We start from the raw sequence: 26,195 nt of genomic DNA, 5'->3' as shown, positions 1-26,195 counted from the left end.
TGATGATGTTAGATTTCCTAAGTTTTTTTTTTAATCAATCTTAGCATGTAATCGTTCATGAGGTCATCTCGTTAAATGTGTATCAGGAGGATTATGTTTGAAAAACTGGCAACGTACAAACGAAACATGTTGACGCAAAGAAATACAAAATGCGTACGTCTTTATGATGAAATACAGTTATGAATCTTATTCTTCTTAATATTTGAAAGGTTGTCTAAAGCATTATACAGGGGCATATGCGAAGTGGATATGCGATACCCAGTAAAACCAAAATAAATAGATAAAAATGGTTTTCTAACATAAGCCTTCCAGAACTCCCTGCCAGCAGGCGTCGCTCCTCAGCACAGAGTTTAATTTACCGCTGACTGGTTTTCCTTTCATCGCACGCAGATTTCCTGACATGCGTAGAAGTGAAAATAATATTTGACAATGGCTGAAAAGGCAACTAAAGAGCGGTTATTGTCTGTTTTGGATGATTTGGAAGTTTTATCCAGGTAAAGCACTTCGAGATCTTAGAGTATCAATCTTTTTCATTTACACCTTCTCATACGGAAGTTGGTTTCCTAACTAAGATAGTGTACAAACAGTTATCCAACTCCCAATGAAAATGTAAATGACTTCACAGCTTTAAAGACTTTAATACTTTATCTAACATTCAAAAATACTTTTCCTGCATGCATTTCCTGAATGTATAGTCTTTTATTTTAGGGAGCTGATAGAAATGCTGGCCTTATCCAGAAGCCAGAAACTCCCGCAAGCAGGCGAGGATACACAGGTATGACTTCATGGATCTGATCCGATGCTTTTCGTTTAATCTTTTATTCAGAAGATGCAACGTCAGATGTTGGTAAATAACAGACAGTCTGAGTGTGGGTTTGTTTGTGTGGGTACGTTAGATCCTAGATCTGCTGGTCCAGAGGGACAGGGAGTTGCAGGAGCTGATGGAGGTGGGCAGGGAGCAGGGCCGGGTCCAGGAGGAGATGCTCCTCCTGGAGAAAGAGGTGGAGAAGAGAGACAGCGACATCCAACAACTCCAGAAACAGCTGAAGGAGGCAGAACACATCCTGGTTGGTACACCTTCTACTACAACTAGTGTATTACTACATATATTACTATATAAGTATAATATAGTCATACTAATACTACTACTCTTACCAATGCCTCTAGGTCCATTACTACTACTACTACTACTGTATCACTAATTCTAGTTCTAGTATTACCACCCGCTACTAGCTGTACTGCAGGACATACTCTGATGGTTAAGCTTTTCGACTCACAAAAATATTCCCGAGTCTACCTTAAGGCATACTTGAGCAAGATTCGCTAACCCCTGATGTGTATCATAACTCACTTTGGATAAAGCAGCTAAATAGTTAAATTGACTAATGCTGTTGTTAATACTGCTTGGGCAGTACCTCAGCATGTAGTTCTAGTTTTCAAAAGCAGGAGAAAAAGCAGGAGAAGAGCCAGCAACCCTCTGGTTGCTGGCTCTTCTCCTGCTTTTGACGAGGTAATTCTTGATTAATAGCTGTGGACAGAGCTACCTATTTAAAACAACTATATATATGGTCCTGTATATTTTTTCTGTCTGTGTCTTTATATATTTCTCTCTTTATCTCTCTCTGACTCTCTCAGGCCACAGCTGTCTATCAAGCAAAGGAGAAACTGAAATCTATTGACAAAGCCAAGAAGGGTAAGCTTGGCACTCATCCTCCTCACTTCCTGCTTTTCCTCCAATGAGAGAGAAGCTTTTTGTTTGACTTTTACCCTGAGATCTGAAGCGGCGGTGTGTTTTCCAGGGAGCATCTCATCGGAGGAACTCATCAAGTACGCTCACCGGATCAGTGCCAGCAACGCTGTGTGCGCTCCACTCAACTGGCTCCCAGGTACCACCGCCGACCTCTCAAAAACTGTTATTCTGGGTCAAATTATTTCGGGCAAAACTATGCTCAAGTGTTACATATACCTGCCGTAGTTATGCCTACATCACCAGCATATCCCTCTGCTTATTTATATTTGAAGTTTGCAAGTAAAAGATAACCTCTTAAAAAAATCGTCCATGAACGATAATTCAAAGCCTCCACGTCTAAATTAAATAAATTATGCAGCTTTAGAAAATATGCTTTTTCCTAAATCCGTCAAAAATGTCAGGGTTTTGCTAAAGCTTGAATAGGCATTATCTCAAATTACTCACGGCCGGTCAACCATCAATTGACCGGCAACGGGTGGCAATTGCAATTTAGTTACTGTTGGACACAGGCATTGGGCCGTACATTCGGTTCAGGGCAAAGATGCGTGATAAGACGCAGCTTATACTACGGAGTGGTTTATTTGTGGTATTTAGAAACACACAACCACTTTTTACCACTCCTGCGATTTATAGAAAATGCATTTTTATTTAAAAAAAATACGATATTCTGTATAGCATAATCCGGTTAACACCATGCTATTAATTCTTTTTGTAATCGTGTTCATACCTGGTTATTAATCCTGTAGGTAATGTTGTGTAAACAAGATTATCAATCCCCTTTGTATTCCTGTTTATACCAGGTTATTAATCAGTTTTTTGTTATCCTCTTTACACCAGGCGATCCTCGCAGGCCATATCCAACAGACATGGAGATGCGTAGTGGACTGCTGGGTCACATGGCTAACCTGCCGACCAATGGCGTGAACGGACATCTGCCAGGTGACGCACTGGCTGCTGGGAGATTGCCAGGTCAGTCTAGTCATAGAGTCTCCAATTTAGACCGGTCTGCATACTCCAGATTCAGTCTTGAATATGCAAAAAATGCTGGATATATAACAGAAAACAATGCGTATATATTAGGAATGGGCGTGAGGAATCGATTACTCGAGTACTCCTCGTTACAAATGAACTCGGTTGGTGGACAGGCAAACTCGAGTTTGCATATACACACACAAACAAAGTTTTCTAAGGCAAATGTATACATTTTCTGTGCGGCGCCAATAACTCATGCTGGGTGCACAAAGCAAATTAAATCTATCAAATTTCTGTGTGGCGCGTGCCGTGCCGTGTGCACAACGCCAGAATTCAAAAAGTTATGAGATGGCAGTTAAAGCAAAGCGCAGCGAAGAATTGAGATACTTTACAGAAATAGGAGATCATCAGGTGAAATGTAAAATATGCCAAGCGAAATTGAGCTACCAGAGTACTTAAAGTACTATGCAGCAACATATGCTTCTGAAACACGACGGTGAGTTCGGGAAAGCAGACCCCCAGCAACCAAAGTGTGTCGGCTATTTTCACCGCCGCAAAAACAGCTGTAATCCCGGCCGTGTAGAAGAGATCACAACGCTGAGTATTTTTTTGTCCATTTGCTGCCGTTTTATTTGCAGCTTTAAATTACTTGCAATGGTTAGGCTACTTGTTTCGTTTTTTTTTTTTTTTTAACCGTTACAGGCCTTGGTTTCACGTGGTTTAAATTGTGAGATGCATATTTATTTTTGTAAGGAAAATGTGTTTTGAACGTTTGCAAAAATAAATAATGAATACTCTGATAACTCTGACTGGTTTGATTGGTAATATTGCCGTTCATCATTAGGCCTATTCCTGCTGCAGATGCGTTGCATTCTAAAAATAGATTAGATTAAACGAGTACTCGATTGATCCTCGAGGAATTAATTTGATCGCTCGAGTTTGGAATTTACTACTCGTGCCCATCCCTAGTGTATATACATATATAAACAACTTAAACCTTTTGAACAATTGTTTGATCAGTTAGGATTTTCGTCCCTCTTGGTTCATATCCTCATGTATGGTTTATATCGCCCTGGATGAAAATCCTGTCTTTCATCTTAGTGTTTAGAATGGTATGAGAACACTGTAAGTGTTCAAGTTTTAACCTGTTCCCCCCCTCTTTCCCCAAGACGTCTTGACCCCCCAGTACCCCTGGCAGTCTTCTGACGTTTCCGTGGGGATGCTGCCCCCACACCATGGCAACGACTTTGGTCTGGAGCCGCCCGGTCATAACAAGGAGAACGAGGATGAGGTGGAGGCCATGTCAACGGACTCTTCCAGCAGCAGCAGTGACTCTGACTGAGAGAGAGAGAGGGAGAGGGAGGGAGAGAGAGAGAGAGAGAGAGAGAGAGAGAGAGAGAGAGAGAGAGAGAGAGAGAGATGAGAGAATCTGTGTATGTGTGTGTGTCGAAGTGTTTCCTTTAACCTACAGTCTCAATCAGTTTTCTCCACAGCTGACCACATTTAAATAATCTATTCAACTGATTGCCTAATTTCGGTCCAAATCCCCTCAGAAACCATCTACCTTCACTCCAGCTGTTTTAAGTGTGTATCTGTGCATTATTCATCCCTCCCAAATTGCAAACGGATCCAGATACAAATCTCCTATTGGTACACCTTTGTTAGTGTAGCTTCTGTTTTACTTAATGGGTCTGGTGTGAAATGTGAAACTGTAATTCAGTACAGCAGTATACGCAGTTCATGGCTTGAAGAAACAAACCAAAGTTTTGATTTGATTTTCTTCAAATGTATATAGGTATGTACATACTCACCTTGTAAATAAACATTTGAAAATGTTTCAGGGTCGTTTTCCTTTTTCTTTCAGTGCGTGTACGAAGAATTTATTATTGTGTGTGTAATATGTATTGCAAATGTTCTCTATTGCCTTATTCTTATTTTCAAAAATGATAATTTTTTCTCGCATACTTGCCTGTACTTTCTATTCTGACATTCACATTTTCTGTCTCAGACGAATTAACTAATATCTTATCAAACTAAAAGTAAAAATAATAAAAAAAAACTATCTGTTTTGTATTTTATATAGGTACCATTATGTATCTATATATTTATGTTTAAATAGGAACCTTTTTGCTGAGCTCTGGGTCGTAGAGGTATGTGTGCATCTGCAAAAAAAAAAAGAAGCCTGCTTGTCTCATCGCGCAGGCGTAATAGATAATTCTGCAGCAGAGGAAACATGGCGGCGTCCCTGATCTGTAGCCGCTTGACGGCCAGCCTGAGAAACTCTGGGGCCAAGACCACTATTACCTCCGCTTCAAAGGTGAGCTGGGTTCGAAATTATAGGGAAGAGTCTTGGCTTTCAGTAGACATGTCGATTAGGGTGTTTGGTTGTCCTTTACGGACAAAATCTGGGCGTAAAACGGAGCAGGGTCAACCCTGACATTAGCTCACTCTCCATTGACTTTCCATTGGCGTGCTAACCAGAGCTACTGCTAGCAAGCTGTCAGCGCCCAAGAAGAAAACACAGCTACTCCATTACTATTATCACATCTATTTGTCCTTTTTGAGAAAGGTTTTGAACAACTCCTCATTTCTGAAACGGAAGATGATAATGTTTCATTAAATGGCGACCGTAGTTGCCCGGTGACCTCCAGCAGTTGCTGTCAGTGACGTCACGGGCCCGTTTGACGGACTGTCTGCCCAAACCTCCCCTGTAAAATGATTATTTATATTAGTTTTAACTTCTGAGGTGCTATACGGGGTCCTGAGATCCTGGTTTAAGCCTCGGCTGTGTTGGCAGTGTTTTGTGGCATCACCATCTCCTCCACAAGCTAGAACATGTCACAACAACAACACTATTAATTATCCAAAGCATTTTTTTATGTAAACCGCATAACCGATAGGACAATATATTGGAACCCTTCCCACAATAGCATGTATGTAAATACTGGGTTTCTTTAGTTGGTTTTGTTGGTATAAGTTGTGAGCTGTTAGCCACATCTCTCAACAGCTCTGTTGAGAAATCTCTCAGATTCAATTGAATGCCTAGTCAGTGATTTCTCGAGCCTCCAGTCAATGGTTCCTGTTTCCAAATCAATAATAAGCTTGTTAGATGGCCTCACTACAAATATCAGGCATATGGTGTTTTCTGGGACGATTATTATTGGATGGTTAAATTTAGGTAGTAGGTCACAGAATGTCAGTTTTAATAGGTTGCAGATTGTGACCTACCTATTACCTAATGCATAAACTTTGGGTATTAGGTGAGATTCTTACATTTAGTTACTTGGTTGGAGTTACATAAGGTGGTAATTGATACATACCTGTTGATCAATTTAATGAGAGATAAATTACAGAGGTTAGAGATGGATACTTCATGGAATGATCTGGTATGGTTAATGGTCAGGCAAATGGATGTGGTATGGGTGAAGCTGCACCATGCAAGTAAGGATCAAGAAAGTGTGTGTATTGCACCGTGTGAATGTGGTATTAAATGGGTCTGTATGTATGTATGTATGTATGTATGTATGTATGTATGTATGTATGTATGTAGTAAGACCCCCCTCACAGCGCCCTCATCAGGAAGGCATATAAACAAGTTTACATGAAAACAACAGCTGTCTCAGAAAGTGTTAATCTTTCTTCTCCAAGCTCTGCATACTGTTTTATGTATCCACATTTTGTACTTTACATTTTGTAAAGCAGCCTATCTCGGACCTCACTTTGGTTAGTAAACACTCCCTCCTCTTCCCTCCCCCAGGTTCTCGGTGGCTCCTCGGGTCTTCTGGGTTGCCATGGCAGCCAGCAGCAGCAGCAAAAGAGGGGTCTGTCTCTGCATGAGTACATGAGCCTTGGCCTGCTGAAGGAGGCAGGGATCGCCGTCCCTGATGGCATGGTGGCCAGCTCCTCTGAGGAGGCCTACTCCGTTGCCAAACAGATCGGTGAGGACATGATACTTCCTATGATGTGCTAACCCCAACCTTAGACCACTTCTACTATCTGTATATTATATCCGATCCTAGACCGCATTTACCTGCATGGGGGTAGAATTCAAGGGGCTTGGTATGAAAGCATACTTCCTTCCTTTGACTCGGTTACATATCAAATCAAACTTTTTACAGAGATATTTTCATGCAAAAAAAGCATGCATCCCTTACATAACAGGGAAATAAAAGGACAACACAACACAAATGTAAATTACATACAACATATATATGATTGTTTAAGCTCCAGTATTTATCTTTAGTCCTTGAGGCCTTTGAACTACTGAGATTCATACCAGCAGAGATATGCACGATGACCTGCTCACTCTGAAGGACCCTCAAGCTGACCGATAACCTTCTTGGGCTATAAATACACACACCACACACACACACACACACACACACACACACACACACACACACACACACACACACACACACACACACACACACACACACACACACACAGAAACCTATGTACTTGCATATGAAGACACAGAGTCTAAACATAGTGCTAGTTCAGTGCCATGACCTTTAGAAGTTGCTCCACAATAACTTCACAGAATTTCAACACAGACAGCAGCAGGATAGTCTATTGGTTAGGAGATTTGACTCGCAGCCCCAAGGTACTGGCTGAGATTTCTCTAATGTCTGCCTGTTGCCATCCTAGATCCAGTGGCTATAATGGTTTCCTCCTACTAAATTACGTATGACTTTGTATCATACCTATCGACCCCTCCCATTTTTCATGGGCTTCTCCTGTATTTTACCCTTCTGTCCCGCTGTCCCTCCTTTTACATATTTGCCCGTAAATCTCCCGTATTTTTTACATTTCTTAAATACAAAATATAATACAAAAGGTTGGCAGTGTGTTAACGTTTAAGGTACCTGACGATGTGTTTGCTATTCCCCGACGGTAAGGAAGCTGGCAGTAAGTAGAATATTAGTTGTAACATCCAGTGATGAGAAGTGTTCAATCAAGCACCCGCCAATAAAACAAAAAGAAGTAGAAGTGGAAAAAGAATGTTAGCTCGCAAGGATTCAAATGTTTAAAATGTTTGTGTGTACCTGCCTCTACATTTTCTAAAAAAAAAAAAATTGAAATGTGTGTGTAGACTCCAAGGATCTGGTGGTGAAAGCCCAGGTGCTGGCTGGAGGCCGAGGGAAGGGGACGTTTGAGGGTGGGCTGAAAGGAGGCGTGAAGATCGTCTACTCGTGAGTTGATATCTCCTACGGACCTCTCTAGCATGGCTTTCCTATCCTAGCCATCTCTTGGAAAAACAGTATTTCCTTTCCCATACATTTTCTTATTTTATATCATCACATAATGATTTTCAATTTGCGTAAATATTTAAAATAGGTCAATCTTGTTTCAGAAAGATATTGAAAAGGTCAGCTACCATCACATTGAAAACCTTGATGACTTAACGTAGTCTCAGTTCACTTTCCTGTCTCCTCCTTTCTCCCTTCTCTCCCTTCGATTCAAATTGAAATTTCTATTTAACAATAAAAAATGATATATATATATATTATAATATTTCAACAAAATCATATAATGACAAGGCAAAAATGAAAATAGAGTGTACTTTATTCAGACTATTCATTAAATATAATATTACTGTTCCTCCATCCCTCCAGACCAGAGGAGGCGCGTGACATCTCCTCTCAGATGATTGGTCGGAAGCTGTACACCAAGCAGACGGGGGAGGCGGGGCGTATCTGTAACCAGGTGTTCATCTGTGAGCGCAGGTATCCTCGCAGGGAGTACTACTTCGCCATCACCATGGATAGGTCTTTCAAGGTCAGCACACACACACACGTACACAGTCCTGTGAATCATTGTAGCTGTAGTTCCGAATCAGCGCTAGATGGGGCTAATGTCTGTGGCATGGTTAGCATCCCGCTGAGGTATCAGCTGTTGTGGTGGCTCTAGGGAACAGGGAAAGCAGGCAGACACAGCTGCTGCTGCTCCTTTGTGTCGCCAAGTTACCAAATCAAAGTTGTCCTGATTGGAAACAGAAACCATGACCCCTTGGATGGCGAACCCTCCTGGAGGTGTTGGAGGGTCGGCTGGGTTAACGCTCTGTCTCTCTGACCCCGACTCGCCCTGATGCCCCGTCTCAGGGCCCTGTGCTGATTGGCAGCTCCCAGGGTGGCGTGAACATCGAGGATGTTGCGGCGGAGAACCCCGACGCCATCATCAAGGAGCCTATCGACATCGTAGAGGGCATCAAGATGGAGCAGGCCGTTTCGGTAGCCACCATATATTTGCATAAATATAAATACGTAGCAGGAATTACCAGCAGGACCTGTGTGTACTAGAGGTGTGTGTCCCTTGCAGCTAGAGTGCTAGCGGTGTATGTGACTTACGGTCACAGTTCTACGTGTGTGTTTGTGTGTGTGTGTGTGTATTACTTTTAGATAGCTGAGAAGATGGGGTTCCCGCAGCTGCTGGTGAAGGAAGCAGCAGAGAACATGATCAAACTGTACAACGTCTTCATGAAGTACGACGCATCCATGCTGGAGATCAACCCAATGGTGGAGGACGCCTCGGGCATCGGTACACAGACAAACGCACACACAAGGCAGACAGAATCTGAAATAAATACACAGGGACTGCCCTTTATCATCCTGAATGGTCTGGCTCTAATGTTAAAGTTAAATCCATAGTGCAGTCACACATCAGTAATAGATTGTTTATTGTACCATCATTCTATACATTGACTGACTGCTACGTCCTCTGTGGTAAAATAATCGTGACCCCTGAACCTTGCAGTGATGTGCATGGACGCCAAAATCAACTTTGACTCCAACGCGGCGTATCGCCAGAAGAGGGTGTTTGATATGCAGGACTGGACCCAGGAGGACCCTAGGGACCGGCAGGCGGCCAAGGCAGACCTCAACTACATCGGCCTGGACGGCACCATCGGCTGCCTGGGTGAGCACACGGCTTCGCACCTAGCACACCTTACACCTGAAGCAGTATGAACGGTTCAGCGTTCATGTTGGCAAAGATCCATCTAATTTTAACATACACACAAGGGGGCAGTATAGCGTCTCCGGCCCTAAGTGGACATGAAGCGGCCGCACAAATCGGTAAAACGGAATTGTGAGACTGTCTGAAAATACAGTGTTCGATTTTTCTGGCTGCATTCATTTTGTTCTCATGTCTGGCTGTTAAACAAAATCCAAAACACTAGGTTCCTTGCTCGACCAATCATCAATTACTTGTCGCTAGCATCCACAGTGATAGGTGAAACATTGCTGACCTCTAACGCAAAGGTTAAGGTCCATGACAGGCAAATGGGGAATGTTTAGGCCAGTCGCAATAACTTTGTTAGACGATGTATTGTCCCATAAGTAATTACAGGCAACTATATTATTATAATTTTAAGACCATTTTCATGGCAAATAATATAATTTAATGTATATAATAATATAATGGCATGATAATGCGAGTATGCCCTTTCAAAGAGCAATTAACTTAGATTCTTAAGAATAATCAGACATATGAACTGGAATGTAAAATATCTTTCTCAAATATTTCGCTAGAAACTAACAAACAACTGAATCGCGTCAACTATTTACATCAGTCACGATGCAGATATGCAGCATTTTCAAATAAGAATCGCCTTACTGAGAAGACGGATGGATTCAAGCCTCAATCTCATATAGCCAGCAAAGACGAGCTTCTGCTCCGTCCTTGAACCCAAATACCCTCTGTATTTGGAGGATTCAATTCTAATGGAGCTTCAATTTTTTTGTGTAAACGAGTAAAATAGTGCAGCGAATAGCAGTGTTGTGGTGTGCATTTGGAGTTTAGATTATTTTATTGACGTGGGGAAAAATCGCAATCGCCATACCAAACCAAACACAGCTACATATCTAGAACATATGGCCTCCATGCTCTTACGTGTTAACTTAACCCTTTAAGTCAACGGAGCTGGTCTGGCGATGGCGACCATGGACATCATCAAGCTGCACGGTGGAACGCCCGCCAACTTCCTGGACGTAGGGGGTGGAGCCACGGCTCACCAGGTGACCGAGGCGTTCAAGCTCATCACCTCCGACAGGAAGGTAAGACATGGACCCAACACCGACAAAGCAAACAACGGAAGCACATAAGAAACATGTGAACCTGTGATGAGATATGAACGTATGTACCGAATGTGTGACAGGTCCAGGCCATCATGGTCAACATCTTTGGGGGCATCATGAGGTGTGATGTCATCGCTCAGGGCATCATCATGGCGGTCACGGATCTGGACCTCAAGATCCCTATCGTTGTCCGGTTACAAGGTACACGCGATCTCCCACTGTCTCTCCGCCTCTCTCCACCACTCTTTCTCTATCTCAAGATGGCCATCGTAGTCTGGTCACAAGGTTCAACCAACCTCCCTCTACCACGCACTCGTTCTCTCCGATGCAATTGTCATCCATCGTAGTCAGTTTATCAGACCTAATGATGACCTTCAGCTATGGATTTCACACTGTAACCTGTGAGTCTGCTTCTGTGTGACGGGTATTCCCACTCGTACTCTTTAGTGTAAGAAAACCAGAATGGCTTGACAGTTGGTCCGAACGTAACTTAGGTCGTTATATATAACGGTATGTTATGTGTTTGTAGGGACCAGGGTGGACGACGCTAAAGCTCTGATTGCCGCCAGTCCTCTGAAGATTCTCGCCTGTGACGACCTTGACGAAGCTGCCAAGATGGTAACACACGGACATGCACACGCACGCACACACACACACACAATTCCTACAAACAAACACACACACAATATTCCTAAACACACATTAATGCCTGTACACAAACCCACACATGCCAATGCCTGTACAAAAACCCACACACACTAATACCTTTACAAACACAACCACACGTATACAGCTGTCTATCGGCGAAGTGCCTCATTGAAATGGCCGACTGCCTCTACAAACCAATTCCCTCTAAAAGTATGACGATGAAAATGTGCGCGCAGGTTCATTCATAAGAAAATATAGGCTTTTATTCGCCTTCATATCATATAGGCCTGCCATAATGACTTGTAACCCACAGAGCGCAATTCGTGTTGCTTGTACCACAGTCGACACATATATCCACATTTTGTAAAATCATACCCACACAAATATTTCACAATCCACAAATGCATAACTTTTACTTCTGCATTTGTGGATCTCATAGAGTTTTGTCCAATGTGTATTGCAGCTGATCTTTAAAGTGTGGCTGCATACATAGCATACACCTCTAGATGGCGATATGCAGATTTAAGTGCTGCCTTGGTCAGAAAAGAAGAGTTTAAATAAAATGCATTGAATAACACGGCTCGTTTTAGAGAATTTTCTTTACCATTGCGCCACATTCGCTCATCAAAGTGTTGCATTGTCTTTCTTTATTAGATCCAACTTCACTATTGACCAATGACCACCACAATGTTTGTTCTCACACAAAGGAAAACAAAATGACTGTCATACATTGCTTACGCACAAACACACACACACACCCTTGATTATAACGCAGTCATTGGGGTCCCTAAATTAATGATAAACTTTTTTAAATGTATAAATTCCCGAAATCGTATCTTGGCGAGAATCAAATTAGTTCACGTTATAGCGAAGGTAAAGAATACACACTTTACATAGGTCGATGAAACTAGTGGTACAGTAATGGATCATGGACACATCAGAATTGAGTAAAATATAACCGATGCATTGCTATGGAAACCTTCGCTCATGCTGTCGCTGTTCTGATCCATCGAGGTGAGATTATTATGTTCCGGAAGACACCATCCTGTCAGCCACCGTTTCAACAACACAACCTTTATCTGTCGGCCGCCGTGATTGGCAGGGGATGACCAGCCCTGTTTGTTGTCATGGAGACACTGTGCACACTATCTTAGAGCGGTGTGCTTCTGTCACGCGTGCTAAAGTGAAATATGCTGCGGCTGGAGCCGGAAATTTGCTAATTAGTGTAGAGTAAACATGATGTTAACACGGAGCAGAACCAATGTATCCTCGTAAGACCATCATCATATCCATGTTTGTGTTTCGCAACTATTATCAGTATGGCCTTGGCTGAGCAGCAGTTGGTCTCCGAATACGGCAGCGGACATATTTAGTTCAAAAACTCCAGCTAATCAGGGACGCTTTTGCCAAATCCAGTTGGAAGTAAAGCAAACACTTGTAGTAATCTGAGAAAAGCCTTCCATGCAGATTTGTGCTCATCTTCATCAATCATCTTTATTCTGTTTATTCTGGGTAAAAACTGTTTTGATCGCCACAGTTTCCTTGGATTCTTTGAGTGCGGTTCGTTATCAACTGCAACTTCCAACCCTAGCGCTCATTTTTCAATCGACTCAAATATGAACTACTGTTTACCTGCCCCATGTTGGTGGATTGTAATCGCCCTCCCTCTCTCTAACTCCCTCCAGGTGGTGAAGCTCTCTGAGATCATCTCGCTGGCCAAGGAAGCCCAAGTGGACATCACCTTCCAGCTGCCTATCTAAACCTCCCTATACCCGACCCCCACCCCAACCCCTCTACTGTCAGCTGTTCCCATCACACACGTACCCAAGCCACGTACACTAGGTCAACACATCGTACAGCTATGGTCAAAGCTCTCCATCGCTCACTCTCGCATCACTCTCTCTATTTCTCCTTCCCTCTCTTTCTCCTTCCCTCTCTTTCTCCTTCCCTCTCTTTCTCCCTCCCTCTCTTTCTCCCACCGCTGGTATGGTGACATCACACAGTCTCAGGTTGTACTCCGAGGTCATTCAGAGGTAAACTATTTGATATCTATTTTCTAGGTCAGGTTGGTCCCCATCCCCCTTCTCGTGACCTTTTACATACTACTAACTTAAAGCGCAGAACAACCCACTCACTCCTATTTCCCTCAGATATTTGTGACTGACTTTCAAAGCTATCTCTATCCCAACTCCTCAAACTGCAAACGAGTTTGGCTAAACTGAGCTATGAGTGCATTCGTGATGCTGGTTGTTACTGCCATGACAGGAAATTCCTTCCTTTGGTTATAGTCTTTAGGCATCCCTAGTTGTAGTTCTTAGGCAGCTTTGGTTTTATATTTCTGGGATCTTCAGTTTTAGTCCTAACTAAGTGTCTTTGACTATTCAGCAGAACACACGAATGTCGTACTATCGGTCAGTCAATGTGGTTATCTGAGCCCTAGACTCTTCCTGTACCCCTATTACTCAGAAGCTAGCTCATGTTCCTCTATTAGCGTTTCTCTAAATCCTATCTCTTATTAGCCTGACGATAACTCCTGTAGCTCCTCCATTAGCTCCTGATCCTCCACGACCAGCCTGAAGCTAGCACGGACACACTGAGGTGACGCATGGTGATGGACCTCACCTCTTTGTCTCTATTCATTATTCAGTGGTCCTATTTTTGAGCTTAACTCCTTCAAGCGAGCTACCCCTCTACACTCCAAGAGACAGGCACACACTCTAAAGGCTAAAGGGACTAGGTATTAGCAAGCTATTACGCCACCGCCTTTCAACTAATTTCTCCCTTTTAGGATATCCTAATCCGTTCACAGCACGATTCTTTAGGACCTGCAGCGGCTATTAAACCCGATGTAAAACAGAGTTGATGCAAGATAGGGTAAACTTCACCTCAACGGTTGTAGACGCCAACATGCAGCAAACATAGATTTGTTCTGTGTTTGCTAACGTATGCTAGATGTATGTTGGCAAATGCTAGCTAGCCGTGTGAAGGCTATTTCGGGCTAGTTGTGTGTTTGCTTACGCAACATAGCGCTGTGTTGCTTAGCTGTGTGTTGTTTAAGGCTAGGTGGCTGTGTGTTGACTAATGCAAGATAGTTGGTTGTTGGCTAATGCAAGCTATGTTCTGATTTATGTTCTGAAAACCCTAGTAATGTCAAATAAAATAACATTTAGGTTCTTGGTTCAGCACTGATAAGGTATTAATGCGGTTAGTACATCATACTAGTATTCCTGCAGTATAACTGCATTTGGCCAGACTGGTCTAAGACGACAACTGTTTGTGTTGTGTCATCGTACTACACATCATAGCCATCCCTCAAACAACCTTATGAAATCTCACTGACTGGTGTCCAAATCAGAACTGTACATCTTTTCACCTCTCTCCTCTCTCTCTCCTCCCTCCACCCTCCCTTTCACAACAAGGTGTAATTGAGCTGTCGGTCGTTTAATGTGTCTTGTAAATAACCAAACGGATGCTCTCTCTTTCTAACGTATTTATGGTCCTCTGCCGGGGTACCGCAGAATGAAAATACAAAGAATAAAATGCTGGTATGCCACGTTTATAGTTCACTGTCTTTCTTCAGCCTGTAGTTTCCTAGGAATGTAGATGTCACATTTATATACCAGACATCTTGTCGTGGGTGTGCGTCCCGATTTTCATGATTTACATTGTGCATGTAATGCACATTGATTACATCTGCATTGAAGCTGCAACTGAAAATGTATCCTGCTACACAACATTCTAGAAACCTGTTGTTTGTGTGATGTGTACAAATAAAGTAAGTTCTTATGGTAGTCATTCTTCCGGTATCGTCATGACAACCCTTTACCACTGGCCACTTTAAAATTACACAATGCTCCTCTGCTCTGCAATCATGTCCCCAATCTATCATCCATCACATTTTCTGGGATTGATTGATAATGGCTTTGAAATCCTCCGCCCAGCCTCGTTAGTCTGTTAGCCTGTTGCTAGACGACGAAGATCACTTGTCAAAGATAAATGGAGCTCAAGTCAGCAGGAAAATATTAGCTGCAGAGTGGAGTGGACTCTTTAAAAGTTTTAAAAAAAGTCAAGTTCCTCTAGTACCAGCAGCTCAACTGTGTGCTGAGGTAAAACTGTGTCTAGTCTTCCCCTAAAATCCTCTGACTTCAAATGTAAGTAAGGACCCACAGAGGTCAATACATGATAGACCGCCTAACTGGGCTGACGGAGGATTTAGTCTCAACGTTTGTCTAACGTCACTGGTCGTTGCTGTCGTCTACAATCACGAGCACACACACGGACCCGCACATTGTTTTGCAGCCAATACATCAGCCAAGTCAATACACCTCTAGGTGTATTGACACCTAGATGTGACCTAGAGGTCACCTCAGGCGCCTCTAAATTAAATGTATTATTATTATTAGGTGGTTTCAGAGTACATCTGTGTGTCATGAGGGTGGTGATGTGTTGGTTATTATGATTGCAGGGGTGGTATTGAAGATGAGACGAGGAATATTATGAGGCTGGTGATGGAAGTGGAGATGATTGTTCAACCGGCTTGAAAGCCAGCGTGTGTCGCTAGCATTGTGTGTAGCTACATGGCCATGAGGCTGGGATTTGGCTGTCCTGACCAGAAGCCATTAACATGGCTGGTTTGTCACATTGGTTTGTCAATGTTTATCTTCTCCATCGGGACCATGTACTTTTAGTGCCAGTCAATGCCACTCCAATATTTTGCGAGTTCGGAGAGTTTGTCTTCCATGATGTTCAACATATTAATATTTTTTCTTCACTATTGAACGACTAATGTAGGAAAAATAAGTATTAAATCCTGCTGTTGCCAGTCTCGGCCAATCAATTTGTGAATGCTCTACTCTGCTCAGGTCCTGTTATCTTTTGTCATTAAAGGTCTCCGAAAGGCGCTTTGACGTCAATTCTTTGTGGCATCGACATGAGGTTCTGTTAAGGATTGTGTGGGTGTGCGAAGCTTTGTCTAAGGAGAGGTTAATGTTGATGGCTGCATCTGAGAGAGGTCTGAGCTGGCAAGACACAGAGTTATGCACAAATATGGTGTGTTGTGCATCCCTCATAATGCTCATTATTAGTGACGCGTACTAGTTTGTACAATTTATCATATCGTTGTGATGGGTCGGTATTTGAACTCTCAGCCCAAAACAATAGTTTTTTTTTATCATAATGTTGGAATCTGAGCTGAAACAGGATGGGGATGGGCCCGCCCGCATGTGTGTGAATGTGGCTCCAGGGTTGCAGATGGGATGTAGGATTAGTTTGTAACACACCCACCATGAAAGTGGAGTAAACATGCACGTTTTTTCTCTCTCTCTCTCTCTCTCTCTCTCTCTCTCTCTCTCTCTCTCTCTCTCTCTCTCTCTCTCTCTCTCTCTCTCTCTCTCTCTCTCTCTCTCTCTCTCAGCCAGTCACACAAATGTTCTCTCACACATACACACCAAGAGACCACACAAGAGCACCAGGTGCTGGAGGGGTGATTCGGAACCCTGCTGATTGAAACACATACTGACCTGTATGATACACGCAGCATAAAGAACAACATGTTTGTGTATTGTGAGGCTGGAGCTGACTTTATAAGTGGCTTCCTGAAAAGCAAATTTCCCCGTCTGGGATTAATGAGGGAATGCTCTGAACAACTTCAAACAACTTCGGTTTGCTGCTGGTCACTCACACACCCATGCACTTGCGTGTGCTTGTGCACATTGCCCATATCCGTGCACCAATTGATCTTTTGAAGTGTAAACTTCCGTTGCATCCTCCTCCCACGGCTCAGTCTGGGCTAGCTCACATGCTATTTCAGCAATAGCCTGTCTTCACATGGTGTGTGTGTTGGTGTGTGTTAGTCTGTGTGGTGGTGTTTGTTGGTGTGTGTGTTTTAGTGTGGTGGTGTGTATATTTGTGTGTGTGTGTGTGTGTGTGTGTGTGGTGGTGTGTGTGCGTGTGTTTGTTGGTGTATGTGATTTAGTGTGGTGGTGTGCGTGTAAGTGAAGTGTGCGATGGTGTGGTGTTGTGTATTTGTGTTATAGCGTGTTGGTGTGTGTTAGAGTGTCTTGTGTCTAGTATGGGTTTGGACACAGAGATGATTTCACTGGGGAGTGTGAGGTAGGGTTAGGGTTCTTGGCAGACTGCCCGTTGTTATTTGCATTTTGAGTTATTCTATGGGACTTTAATCTGCGAGTTGGTGACCTTGTCCAAAATTGAGATCCTAGTCCTTGCCCATTCCATCACTTTATATACCTTTCTTTCTTTCCGTCCGTCCGTCCGTCCGTCCGTCCGTCCGTCCGTCCGTCCGTCCGTCCACCTGCCTGCCTCTCTCTCGTCTCTGTCTGGTAGGAGTGAGTCTCCTCACGACTCATCTCTAAAATAAATAAATAAGTTTAAATCCAATTCCTCTAAATGTCAGGAGTCAACACAACCTACACCGCTATATGCTGTGTTTTTTAAACACACAAACACATAGACCTTCTCTCTATAAAGAGCTATTCCTACTCAATATGACTTTATAGATAGACCTATACCGTCCCTACCTTTATAGACTTACACCAAATTCAGACCTATCAACCAACATAATTCAAACCAGTCTTGCTCATTCTGGTTTATTTTTATTTGGACTAGGTCAAGCTTTGCAGTGAGCACCACTTTCCTTCCACAGTATGTGGATGCTTGTCATAGCTTGTCCTATACATGTCATAGCAGGGTAAACACAGGTGTAATTCATCAAATTAATTATGGTCCCAATATCCGCACCCTGCCCCGCCTTAATAGAATGAGTCTATATGTAATTAATTACACCTTTGTTTACCCTGCAAAGACATGTCAAAATGGCTGCTCTGAAAAAGGCCTATTAGTTGTTGCGTCAGTAGGAACTCAGTTAATGAATTTGAAAAGTGTGTAGTGACAGTTTAGGAGAAAAGGGAGCTGGATGTTAATTGCCTGCATGGTCGACATGATAAACTTGTATGCGTTTGACCACAGGTGGGCAGCTTTAAGTGACAAAGAGGACGTTCCGTAATGCAACCTCATAGTTGCAATTACCAACAAGGTGCCCTACTTGCCACAATTTAAGTCTTGTCTGATGTATTTAGTGGCAATAACTCACCAATTTGTAACCACTACAGATAGCTTGGGTAATCCTTTTTGTATCAACATGCCTCTTGTTTCACAAGAGGCTACGGTTGTCATTATGAGCGTCTTTCTGTCAGTAAGGCTGACACGTTACATCTCTTCAGAACTCTGGCACCGCTGGAACTTATTGACAGAAAGTTGCTCATACATGACAAACCAGTTGATCTTGGTGAAACCTAAGGAACGTCTTTCAAGTTGTATGTACTGGTGGCAGTAGTTAGGAGGAGTAGGCACTGGTGACTGGTAATCTTTCTGGTGAACTGTAAATTCTTTAAATGTGTTCATGTCATCTTTCTCTTCTGTTCAGCAGCAGGCAGGAAACAGACTCCAGGATAATCTTGTTAAAACACACGTGTCTCTTTATGTTTTGACTGTCACTGCTTTGTTTGTTTCTTTTGGCAGCAGTCTTTCACTCTGTTGTGACAGATGCAATACTGATGGCACCTCAAACGTCGCGTAACCAAGGGAAACCGCCCTGACAGGCTGTTATCGGCGAGTCTTTTCTCGATAGAAAAGAAGGCCGGTTGAGTCATCCAGCACCTCTGATGCTGCAGTGCATCGCGGTGGACTCTTAGACTTTTCGAGAACCTATTCCAATGCTGTATCAACTTTGAAATTAACCTGCTCACTTGCACAGGTGTCCTTCATTAAAAATGAACCAGGCAAAAATAGCTCAAACCATTGACATGAACAACTGATGACGCAACAAAATAAATGAATTCAAAAGTTTGATTGGATTGAAATAGCGCTTTTCTAGACACCCAAAGATGCTTCACAGTGAAGGAGGGACCTCACTTACTACCACCAGTGTGTAGCAACCACTTGGGTGATGCACGGCAGCCAATCTGCGCCAGAACGCTCACCACACACCAGCTTGAGGTGGAGAGTGCGGGAATTAATGAGTCAGCCAATTATACAGGAGGATGTTTATGAAACCCCTACTCTTTGCGATAAGTGCCCTGGGATCTTTTATGACCTCAGTGAGTCAGGACCTCGGTTTTACGCCTCCTCCGAAGGACGGCGCCTTCCACAGCACAGTGTCCCCGTCACTGCACTGGGGCATCAGGTTTGATGTTAAGGCCAGAGGGATGCGTGCCACCTATTGGCCACCACCCGACACCACTTACATCACCTGGTATTCCCAGGCAGTCTCCCATCCAAGTACAAACCAGGCCCGATCATGCTTAGCTTCCGCGATCAGACGAGGTTGGGCGTGTCCGTGGTAAGGCCGTATCATTTCTCCCCTACGATCTGCTATGGTATCAGAACGTGGAACAGGTGAGTGTGTGTGTGTGTGTGTGTGTGTGTGTGTGTGTGTGTGTGTGTGTGTGTGTGTGTGTGTGTGTGTGTGTGTGTGTGTGTGTGTGTGTGTGTGTGTGTCAGCTAGTGTCGGCTTAGTCTGTGATTTATGACAGCGGTCAGTCGTTTGGTAATGAGAGAACAGTATTTCAAGTTCTGCGATTCTTTACCCAACAAACAACTGATGACGCAACACATTAAATGGATTCAAAAGTTTGGTTTCCAATGTGATGCTCTCCGCTACGATCTGCTATGGTATCAGAATGTGGACCATACAGGCACATAAAGGGCTATTTCTCTCCTAGAACCAGTGTCTCTGTGCCTCCTGAATACCGACCCGCACTCCGACACTCTGACCGTCGACGCTGTGTGTGTTTAAGAGAGCAGCAAAACTTTTACTTTGATGTGAAACATTCCTCTGATCTTCAGAATAAATGCATGTTCGTACCCTGCTGAGTCAAATAGACCTTCTCCTTCTCAGTCCCTCGTTACCCAGGGTGCACTACTGCAGCCTTGCTGTGCTTTCATCCTGACGGGGTGTGCCCTTACAAGGAGGAGAGGAGAGATCGGGAGAAGGTGCAGATAGGTGGGAAGAGAGGAGGGGACCTGAGAGAGGAAGGATAAACAAAGGATAACAGGAGGGGGAAGATGGAGAGGAAGAGTGGAAGAGTGGAAGAAAGGAAAGAAGGAACAGTGTATACCCTACGGATTGATCTCTGCAGGAGGTTGTCGTGGAAACTGGTCACTTGAATGTCTCAAGAGTCCAGATGGTTGCCAGGCAACCTTAATAATTGGTCCTTTTAACTGAATAAGGACAGCAAAACAATTCATCATACACACAGAAACACATGCATCCACACACACATACATACACATTCACACAGGAGTGCATTTGTGTGTGTCGAATAGTATTTTGTGATGTAAAACTATGCAAGTCAATACTTCTATCCAGCTGCTGCTGTGGCAGTTTGATCAGTTGATCAATAACATTTCAACAGGCATACGGTATAGATGTTACCAAAGAGACCCTGCAGGGTTCTTCGCAGACTGGGACTTTGTCACCTCTGCTCTAGGATACGATGGATTTTCCAGTTTCAGTTTTGAGAAAAAGTTTATGAGATAACAAGCCCTGTAGGGAATGGAGGCAGAGCGTAAATTTTGCACGAGGCAGGTCAATGTGTGTGTGTGTGTGTGTGTGTGTGTGTGTGTGTGTGTGTGTGTGTGTGTGTGTGTGTGTGTGTGTGTGTGTGTGTGTGTGTGTGTGTGTGTGTGTGTGTGTGTGTGTGTGCCTGTGCCAGCTTGTGTTGTTTTAGTCTGTGATTTATGACAGAGGTCAGTGGCTTTGTAATGAGGGAAACAGTTTTCAACCTTCTGCGGTTCTTTACCAAACAAACACTTCCTTGATTTATGACAGGGATAATATATTAAAGTGAAGACAATAGTGTAGAGCAGGACAGGCTTGCTCTAAACATGGCTCAGTGATAGCAAGGCCACCGCCCAGCAAGAAGATCCACGGTTCAAGGCCAACCCCTGCCACTAGGAGACCTTTGAACTAGGGCCTTTCTGTGTTGAGTTTCACATGGTTCTTTCGCTGGGTCCTCTGGTACCTTAGCATTGCAAAGACAGCCTTAATCATGCGAGCCGACCTCCAGATTGATGTTTACTTTGGAAATACGGTACTTGCTCTTGTTTAATACTTCATATTGAGTCTATTTCTACAATAACCGATAGTTGAGTTTACTCTACTAATGTTAACAGTAAGTTGCTTCGGAAGAGGCGCCATTGCTGTTTTGCCATCCACGGCCTGTATTTTAGCTCTTCAACTATGACTTAGTCCCTGATTGGCACGATTATGTCATCATCTAAGACACAGTCCATGATTGTCCCCGTTTCATTGTACTTCCAGGAAATCGATGTGGGCGGCTTGAGGTCCACACTGATCCGTGTTTTGAAACAGACTGTTAGGTTACGTGATCAGGAGGGTCTCCATGCGAGGTTAGAATGGGTTTAATACAGAGAGTACATTACCCAAAGGGGATTAATAAAGGACATCCTTGGAGCAGCTAAAGTACTGAGTTTGAGTGAGAGATAATATCAGAGAACTGAGGGAGAAATTGAAAGAGGTTTGGGTTTCCTTCCTCATTGACAACCTTGATCACTCTCAAAAGAACCCTTTATCAGAATATGTTAGATGTTAGAATATGTATCAGTATTCATATCTTGTGTGCTCATAAAGGACATACAAATTCACACTGATTCACACCTTGATAAGAACCAATAGATGAGATCCTCCTATATATGAGATCCTCCTAGACAGGAGATGTGTCTTAGTGATCTCTGACATCCAAACTTTCCATCACAAGTTTCAAGATATTGGCTGTCTGAAATTTTCATCCATTTATTATTAAAAAAGTCTCTGGCTCAGGGGTTGAGTTTATGTTTTTAATGAAATATTCCTTCATTTACTCGGAAAGTATAGGAGAGTCTGAGATGGAAGACAGAGGCAGCTAGGTGATGGTAGAGATGAGACAGGTGGTGAAACAGTTTTCAACTGCTTCGGTCGTCATTACCAACGACACATAAATAGCTTGATTCTTGATTGTGAAGTCATTAAAAACCTTGTGTGTTATTGTGTGTGTGTGTGTGTTAGCAGGTGGTTGGAAGGCTAATATAAATGGTAGCGGGGGTATGTAATGAGTCACTCAGGTCTCTTCACCTCCGGTACGCTAACAATACAGAGGGGAAGATGATAGGCTTTGTGATTACAGCTTCCATTCACCAGGACAAAGGTCTGAACACCAGAGTAGAGGGGCGTAGCCTGAGCTACAAAGACTAGAACCGGAGGTGCACAGAACCTTCTGGAAGTGATGTCATAGACCTCCATGGGGAGCACATATCCCAGCTTAACCTCATCATGGTGTGATATTATTATGGATAATGTGGTCTCGTTTGGATTTAGAAACGGCCTCTTCATCAAGCATAGCCAGGTGAATATATCAGACCCTGCGTGTAATCAAACTGTATAAAGATTGTTGATATGTGATCAAATGTATTAGTTTGAGGAATTATTATGCTTCCCAAGGACTTGAACCAGCTCTCCGTTGTAGTCCAATGAAGGAAAGACAAACTAACAAATGATTTTGTTCGGGGGGGCCAAGCTGGCCATGTTGGACTGGTTCTATAGGCTGGTTCCAGTGAGTGAGCTTGGGAGATTTGGGCTGGTTTTGCGAAGGTATTGTTAAACAGGGAGAGGATTCAATTTGAATTACTTAATTGATTACATGGGGGAGGGAGGATACATTAACGGAGTGGGGAAAGGGGGATTGACATTTTGGACTAATAAATAAACATTGCTGTAATGTCATTTCCCCCCCCCCCCCCTCCCAAACACACACACACACACGCACACGCACACGCACACGCACACGCACACGCACACACGCACACACACACACACACACACACACACACACACACACACGGCCAGGGGTGTTGTTTGCAGAGCAGAGCGTCTCACACCTGATCCCCGTTAACATAATTACCACCAGGCTCGTTAAGGCAAGAGAGATGCACATGAAAGGATATCTCGATTTTTCATGTTGGTCAAAAACTATTACAAATATTACATATTTTAGTCCAAGAAAATAATTAAAGTTAAATGAGGACACACATTGTCATTTCCCCCAGAGCTGTTTGTGTGCATGGGGAGGGACTGATTCATATTCATAAATATTTTAATTATGTTATTATATAATCAGTAATTATGGAAGAAAAATAACCCTATTTTCTGATAATTCATCATATCTTAACCATCTCCATCTCTCAATTGATCTCTATGTATCTCTATAACTATATATTTCTGTATCTCTCTTACTCTATCTCTCTGCATATCTGTAACTCTATCCCTATGCTTTCTGTACAACTATAACCGTATGAATTTCTACAGCTCTATGGAATTCCTAGACTGTTCACGAAATGTGAAAGTAGGGCTCACACACTGTCGGAGCGCAGCTACCGCCGTCCGATTGGGAAAAAGTGTTTGTGAAACACTTTCTATTGCCGACACTTTCTATTTCCACTTTCTATTTCCAAATCGGTATCTCAGACATTGTTGGTGGTGTTGCCGTGAGCGTATTTCTAGCCTGGGTCACTACTGATTCCCCAAATCTCCCATCTGTGTGGGGGCTTGAAAACGATCACACCGGAGCAGTGGAAATACTTCCAACTTTCCCCCAATTCCTCCACTATGGCGTGAATACGGCATCAGTCTCTGTCGCTCCATGACAGTTCCCCACCTGGGATAACGCCACATGTGATGTCTATCAGGTGACCTTCAATGACATCCCCGAGCTCCAGCTAAAAGGGCACCAGCAGGTGGGCCGATAACAGGGGGGCGAGTTTAATACCAGCGAACAAGTGCCCCAGGGGATTGTGGCAGTGGGAGTTTGTCTACCACCAGCAGTATAGAAGTCTGTCTAGAATGAGAGAGCGAGATTCACAGTCGTGGGATAGTAACGGTTATTGCAGCAATAGTTTTAACTCAGTACTGGAGTAGTTTTACATGATAAAAATACAGAGGTATTTGTACTTCACTTGGGTCGGGTAAGTAGCTACGATATTGTAAGGCTGATATGTTCCCTGTTTGGATGAATACGCACTTTTACTTCATTAGACACCAGATGCATGCTCCAATTACTTTATATCGTGACAGTTGACACAAGGTTCCTTGTAAGGTACTACACCTTACCCTGTACTCCTCAGTTGATTTACATTGTGAAGTAGCTTTGGTCGGTCCTCCTTATCCACAGGCGATGGAGTTGGCCTGGAGGTCAGATAGTGGTCAGCTGTCGTCATATGGAGGTCGGGTTGGTTTGTTAATATCAGAGGGCCCTTCATGTGTCCTGCAGTCTGCTGATTGGAGGGCCCTAAATCCCCCTCCCCTCCCCCCCAACCATCAAGCCTCTTCTCTTCGCCACAAGTGTTTGTTTGTTTGTTTTTGTTGCGCAGGCATGTTTATATCGAGTTAAGAGAGATTGAAGCCATAGCAACTGATAAGAGGCATGCTATATATATATATATATATATATATATATATATATATATATATATATGTATATATACTATATGCATTGGGGTTTTGCTATATTTAACAGCTTAACGCACACACACAAACACATATAAATGTAACACAAAAACAGTCTCAGTGTGTGTGTGTGTGTGTGTGTGTGTGTGTGTGTGTGTGTGTGTGTGTGTGTGTGTGTGTGTGTGTGTGTGTGTGTGTGTGTGTGTGTGTGTGTGTTTGTGTGTGAGTGTGCGTGTGTGCTTCTTTTTGTGTTTTGTCAGTCTGCAAAGTAGAACATGTGAATAATTGTGAATGCTGTTTACTGTTCCTAGTATTATGTTAAGTTTAGCGGCTACTACAAAGTGCAAATGATCCAGATAAGCAAGTGAACTGGAAGAGTTACGACATCATCTTATCCTTCCCGATACCGATTCCAATACCTGAACTTGAGTATCGGCCAATACTGTGTACTATCTCTTTGTGGATGTATTTATTTTAAAAGCTGTATAATAATAACCCTGTAACGATATAACGATACAGCATCTAGCAATGTAACTACTATAGCATTTTCCCTGCATAGACTTGCATTTTAGGCAGTATCAGAGGCATTTCCGATACTGGTATCGGTATTGGAACAACTCTAAACCATTGTGCAACTGCTCTAGGTGTATGTAATATGCAGGATAAATGCTTTTCAAATCAAACATCAAACATCCAATCGGCAACACCCCTTTAATCACAACGACTAGAAAACAGGGTTGTGTGCGTTTCCTCAAAAACAACAGAAAACCAACCAAAGAGACCATCACCATAGAAACATCAAATTCTGTTTAGTCCAACAGTCACTGATGATAATGACATCGCACGGAAAAGATCACCATGCAACAAGATCACCACGACGACCACATCTCTGTGACGACCACATCACCGTGAACGACGACATCATGTGACGACAAGATCAACTTGACACAACATCACCCTTACGACATGACAAACACTGTCGTGATGGCAGCATATTGTCCTCATTACGGGCTTTTACTTAATGGTGAGCCCAGGGCTAAGAGACTTTTCACACCTCGTTCATTTTATGCATTTAGCACCGACTTTTCGTTTTAAGTCCAGAATCCACTTCAAATAAGGTGCCAGAATAGCAAGTGTGAACCAGTAAGCCCATGCTATAGTCAGGGTATAGCGTTAGGGCTAAGTAGTGAACAGTGTGAAAGCCCCTGCCAAGGTCTTATTAATGCACTGT

General features: G+C 43.1%; 2 protein-coding genes across 2 annotated transcripts; both read left to right on the top strand.

The window, feature by feature from the left end:
- The first annotated feature begins 1 nt into the window (after position 1).
- On the top strand, positions 2-4,604 carry med4 (mediator complex subunit 4). Its single transcript, XM_056579249.1, has 7 exons — positions 2-494; positions 709-775; positions 897-1,067; positions 1,636-1,693; positions 1,800-1,886; positions 2,588-2,719; positions 3,892-4,604. Exons 1-7 carry the CDS (start codon positions 430-432, stop codon positions 4,062-4,064), a joined length of 753 nt encoding a protein of 250 aa, XP_056435224.1. The 5' UTR covers positions 2-429; the 3' UTR covers positions 4,065-4,604.
- A 333-nt stretch (positions 4,605-4,937) lies between these two features.
- On the top strand, positions 4,938-15,916 carry sucla2 (succinate-CoA ligase ADP-forming subunit beta). Its single transcript, XM_056580050.1, has 11 exons — positions 4,938-5,039; positions 6,480-6,660; positions 7,818-7,917; positions 8,341-8,503; positions 8,827-8,955; positions 9,124-9,262; positions 9,479-9,640; positions 10,637-10,779; positions 10,881-11,001; positions 11,330-11,418; positions 13,134-15,916. Exons 1-11 carry the CDS (start codon positions 4,956-4,958, stop codon positions 13,206-13,208), a joined length of 1,386 nt encoding a protein of 461 aa, XP_056436025.1. The 5' UTR covers positions 4,938-4,955; the 3' UTR covers positions 13,209-15,916.
- The last annotated feature ends 10,279 nt before the right edge of the window (positions 15,917-26,195 follow it).

Source organism: Gadus chalcogrammus, chromosome 20 (assembly GCF_026213295.1).
Source record: "Gadus chalcogrammus isolate NIFS_2021 chromosome 20, NIFS_Gcha_1.0, whole genome shotgun sequence".
Taxonomy (NCBI): domain Eukaryota; kingdom Metazoa; phylum Chordata; class Actinopteri; order Gadiformes; family Gadidae; genus Gadus; species Gadus chalcogrammus.
The sequence above is the reverse complement of the archived record's forward strand: the minus strand, read 5'-3'. Positions and strand labels throughout refer to the sequence as shown.